The following is a 5,336-nucleotide window of genomic DNA, read 5'->3' as shown; positions in this document are numbered from 1 at the left end:
TCGAGAAAAACACGTTTAAAGTTTTTCGTACTGATTACATAGAGATAATTTTATTTACAATCAATCAGCTAGTCCAGGGCCATACAGAGGATCTTTCTCCTGCTCATAAAAGTCCTGCCGAGCTGCTCCCTCTTCCCTGCGACTTATTCTCTCGTCTCTGGCGAAGTCAGTCGAATGCCGTTTCGAGCGGGTGATATGAGCTTTGTTCCAAAAACACATACATTTCCACTTGTTGGCCAATAATCACTCCCTAATCCTTACGTTTATAACTTTTAAAATTGCCATAAATCTTTCATTGAAGATAATAATTGTCAGAAAAGTTGCTATTTCAACAACCTTTGGTCCAAAATGAAAGTGTTTTGGAGCAAAAGTCCAAATTAATAAATTCAAAAAATTTTCATTGTTATTTTATGTTTCTACTCCTAAACAACATTCCAGCAATTCACTAATCGAACTTAACCGAAATATAAGGTACTATAACTTTGTCAATTTTGTGAATCCGGCTAAATCTTCTCACAGATATATTTTCCATATCAAATACTTGCAAAATATGCAAAGAAAAAAATTGGTTTTTCCGACTCTCTAGACTAGAATACCCCCTTAATGTTCGTGAGATAAAGCTAGATATCATGTATTATATCATCGAAATACCGTGAAAAAAGATAATCTTCAGTTAATTAGCGTATGGCAAAATTTACAATACTTTGTCATCAATATATCAATGCATTATATAAATAATGTGTGTTAACTTCATTACATTAGTAAAACGAGACTTACCACCAATCAACATTGTGCAAATAGAAAAAAATTTTTCCGAGAATGTATTTGCCAAAACATTTCCGAACCCTACGAAAGTTAAACTACTACAAATAAAATATAATGCTGTTGTATAGCTTTCTAGAACAGATTAATAACAATTTCAATGATTTAGTTTTAATCTGTAATACTCTAGATTGTTGAAAGCTCTCTATATCATTTACAAAGTATTAACATATTTTTATATAATTCGATAAAAACATTATCTGTCATATAAATATTAAAATTCTTCTATTATAACTATTTTATTATTAACTTTTCTATACATTAGCGATCGATGTTCAGTTGTGCAATCACTAGCACACGCTTCCATTATTAACTTTTCTATTATATATTTATTTTCGTAAAATATAAAATTACAATTTGATTGTTTTACAAAAATTTATTCTTTTCTATTTCTATTTTTGTTTTAACTGTAGTTCTTTCGCAGAAAAATTTTCTCAACAACTATCGAGAAACAATCTTCCTACAAATTTTATGCATGAGCTTTCGTATTGAAAGGATTATTTCTATGGTTACAAATCAATTCGCGTGATTCTGTATATCGAAGTAGTAGAAACATGATTTCTTAAGATGGTGGTTGATAATTTTATGGATCACTAAGATTATTTTCAAATTAATTTTTATTTATATATGCACATGCTTCTCGAAAGCAATCTAATTACTTTTATGTACAGCGTATTGTACATTTCCGATATAAATATTATCTATATATGTGATATGTATTTATATAAAATTTTGTGATTGTATTAAATAATATACTAAAATTGTTGTACGAAATAAAGATAGAAAAAGTCGATCCTTTCAAATATTTAGATTATACTTTAGATTATATTATAGTTGAAAATAAATAATGCAACAGATAAAAATATTAAGAAAACGGTTAAAAAGATTATAAAATAAATATAGTATATGGAAAAATAAAGAAAATTTGTCAAAGACTAAAAGAAAGATTTGGATGTTTACCATTTAGTAAAGAATATCCTAATGTATGGAGATTTAGAGATGGAGGGAATATAAAACAATGAAAAGATGCCAGAATAAATTTCGAAAATAGATGTTAAGATTAAATTGGAACACGCTGGATTATATTATTAAGGAAGACAGTTGTTGAGAATAGAAATAGTTGAGAATGAACTTCACTTTATTTTGCATAGTACATGCATGGATACAGTGGATTCCGTCCTCCCTTATGTTGGCTCCATTTCCAGAAGTTATAACCTAACCCAAACCAAATTTAGTTGTAAGTTAGAAATAGGTTTAAGCTCCAGGCAAGTTCTTCGCACACAAATAGTCTAATAATTCATCGTACTTCATAGTTAAAGCGAGAAACTCATAAAATTTCATTTTGGAATAATGTTAATGGTAAAACAACCTGTCTCGTACTAATTAATCTTTTCTCGAAACTGTTTCAAGAAAAATATAAACATAGGAACAAGTGAGATTTCATTAAAAATGATAAAGAGAAACGATCTAGCAAACAATATAATGCACGAAAGCATATACTCGACACATACACACACACACACACACACACACACGCAAAATATCGATAAACTTAAAATTTCAATGAAGATACTTCAAAATATCAATCTCTTCGCAACTCCTTCGGAAATTCCTTAAAGGTCTACATAAGAATTATTTCGTTTCGCAATAATAAACAATTACAATAAGTTTGAAATTACCTTTTATAAAAAAACATGTATATAATATGTGTATAATATTTTAAATTTATTCCAATATAAATATTATAATATTATAAGAGAAAATTTCTGACCAAAAGAAGCTATTGGAGAAAATATTGCGATATTGTACATATTTTTCACTTGATCAATCTAAATTTAACTCTTGAATGATGCTTCAATCAGGTTTCTCTTTAAAGAGTTTAAATGCTAGAATTGTTATTAATCTGATTACATACACTTGCATATAATTTGTGATAAATATGAAGCACAAGTAATTAACTCTATGCATTTCCATAAAGAGATGGAGAAATGCTGAAGGCATTAGATTTTCTTTGTCACGAATGGCCTCTGCGAGTCTGCCATCGGATAGCCGCAATCGGTATCAGAGTTCGGACAGGCAATAATGAAAGAAAAACGCATACGATTTAATTGTCAAAAATAACAAAATAAATTTATTTGTGAAGTTTGGTGTGTGTGTGTGTGTGTGTGTGTGTGTGTGTGTGAGTGTGTGTGTGTGAGTGTGGATGTAAATGAATTCGCAGTTTCAAAATATAGCAAGCGAAAATGCGTATGCGTGTGTGTTTACGTGTGATCATGTAAAGACGTACAAGAGTCGCTGTGCGTGTAAATGTCTGTACGAAAGCACGTGTGAGTGAACAGAAAAAATATACACAGTGTGGGAATGTATGATAGGCGCACAGTTTTAAGCGCGTGTATAATCAAACGCGGCGGATATAATCGCTTGCAAAGAATCGATGTTTCGATAATTGGCTGCGCTAGGTATCGGTCCGCGGGGGCGTAAGCAATTAGCAATTACAATGATTAACGCGGTTGCGATAGTTTTCCTGGATCGAATTATAATGTATTTCGACACTCGTTCGATTTTAAGAATGTGTCGATACAGATAGGCTGTTTACAATCTAATGCGGTCAATGGCTGTTTGACGTTCGGCTTGTGCCGGGCGCGGGGAGACTCACCCGCTGTATTTCGAGGATCTTTTACTCGATCTTCCTATGATATCGGAGTTTTCCGTTCCTTGAGAATCGCAGAATCCATCGGCCTTGTGGCGTCCTCGGTTTATATCGGCGGCTAACATGCACCGCAAAATGCGGTACTTCAAAAACGAGGCCGGGCTCGACCTCGACCTTTATCGGTGGTATAGGCATCGGCCCCATCGGCCGTAGAATCTCCTCCGATGGTGTTGGAGGTTCCTCCTGTTTCGGTGGCGGTGGTGGTCTTTCGTAAGGCCTTGGCTGCCTTCTCGCTGGTGCTGGCGATGGCTGCGTTAGCAGCATCTGGCGCTTCTTCTCATTTATCGTGTGATCGGACCGTTGAATTACGATTCCCATCCGTGATGGCCGTGGTTGCGGCGGTTGTTCCGGCTCGAGTGGAGGTACCGGTGTTGAGGCTCGCGCCTCCGAGTCGGCGGTCTCGTCGAGGTGGGCTCGGAGTATGTCTTCACTGCTTGACATCTTCGCTCGATTTAAGTGTTCTTTCAGTTTTAATGTTGATCGTCGATTTCGTTGTCCGTGTTTTTGTTTTCATCCAGGTCGTTCTCTTTATTGTCGCGTTGTTCGTTTTCATTCCTTATCGGCTTTAAATTCTAGACGTGTATATGTCGAAGTCACTTTCCTCGCTTGCTCCGGAGATCCACGATGACGGGCGAAATAATCCGATAGACCTCATAAGGCCCGCTATAGTTTGGTGTGAGCTTAGCGTTGAAGCTCTCCGCCTTTTTTAAGAGTAAATGGTCTCTCTTCCAGACCCAGTTGCCAATTCTGGATTTCCAGACTCGCCTTCTTAAATCGTAATGATGTTTTTGCCGTTGGGACGCCCTGGCGAGATGTATTTTCACTAATTCATATGCTTCCTGAAGCTGTTTTCTTATGTTCGGAGTTGGTGCTGACTCATTTGGATCATTTATCGGAGATATGAGTTCCCGGCCTAAATTCAGATATGCCGGTGTGTATCCAGTGGCGTCGTGGACAGCGGTGTTAAATGCAAATTGCAATGCGGCTAGTTTTTCATCCCACGTGCGTTGATCTTTTTCCACGAATTGGCTAATCATAGTCTTTATAGTTCTATTCGTTTTCTCCACTGGATTGCAATGAGGTGCGTACGTAGGTGTAGTTACATACTTTGTTAATAAAGTATTAAAAATATAATTTCTTAAATTTTTAATAATTTCAAATAAATACACGGAGAAAATTTTATATTAATATGTAATACAATTTTATCACATTTTACTATTTTTTGTATGATCGGTGGACCATCATGACTTCATAGAATAAATTACAGTACAACATAGTAAAATTTTAAACTAACACTTACATAACATGTTTTATTATTTGCCATAGTAAAAATTCGTAGGTGCTAAATTGTAATCTTTATTATGTATTATTGTAAAACATTATAATACTAAATCTCAACTTCGATAAATGTATTTTTTATTCTTTCTTTTATTACTTTTTTCCGGATTCTTCTTTTTTGCTTTTCTTATTAATTTGACTTATAATTAATAATATTTCATTCATTATTGAACGGACACAATAAATAATATACAATTTTATTTAATCTAATAAAAATTTATTAAAGACAGATATAAAATGTACATATCTGTAAGTATTTATAATTGAATCTTATATCTAAGATCTCTTAAATATGATCAAACTATTATATGTGCTGTAAAGCTATTTTTCCCATACACTTTATTAATTAATTTAACAGCACTCAGAGATATTAATTATAAATAGATGAGATACATTAACAGAAAAATAATAGATAGAAAACGATAAATAAATATGTAATATAATAATAAAGATTGCAAATCGACTT

The 5,336-nt window shown here is 33.4% G+C and overlaps 2 protein-coding genes across 2 annotated transcripts; both read right to left on the bottom strand.

The window, feature by feature from the left end:
- Positions 1–2,005: 2,005 nt before the first annotated feature.
- On the bottom strand, positions 2,006–4,225 carry LOC145966878 (uncharacterized). Its single transcript, XM_083091304.1, has 2 exons — positions 3,479–4,225; positions 2,006–2,037 (listed from the first exon to the last, which is right to left on the bottom strand). Exon 1 carries the CDS (start codon positions 3,971–3,973, stop codon positions 3,500–3,502), a length of 474 nt encoding a protein of 157 aa, XP_082947430.1. The 5' UTR covers positions 3,974–4,225; the 3' UTR covers positions 2,006–2,037; positions 3,479–3,499.
- Positions 4,126–4,569, bottom strand: LOC145967209 (uncharacterized). The gene has a single exon (XM_083091864.1). The coding sequence runs from the start codon at positions 4,567–4,569 to the stop codon at positions 4,126–4,128; it is 444 nt and encodes a 147-aa protein (XP_082947990.1).
- Between the last annotated feature and the right edge of the window lie 767 nt (positions 4,570–5,336).

Source organism: Camponotus vicinus, unplaced genomic scaffold, assembly GCF_025532165.1.
Source record: "Camponotus vicinus isolate PSW18456_S1 unplaced genomic scaffold, iyCamVici1.0 SCAF_2, whole genome shotgun sequence".
In the NCBI taxonomy this organism is placed as follows: domain Eukaryota; kingdom Metazoa; phylum Arthropoda; class Insecta; order Hymenoptera; family Formicidae; genus Camponotus; species Camponotus vicinus.
The sequence above is the reverse complement of the archived record's forward strand: the minus strand, read 5'-3'. Positions and strand labels throughout refer to the sequence as shown.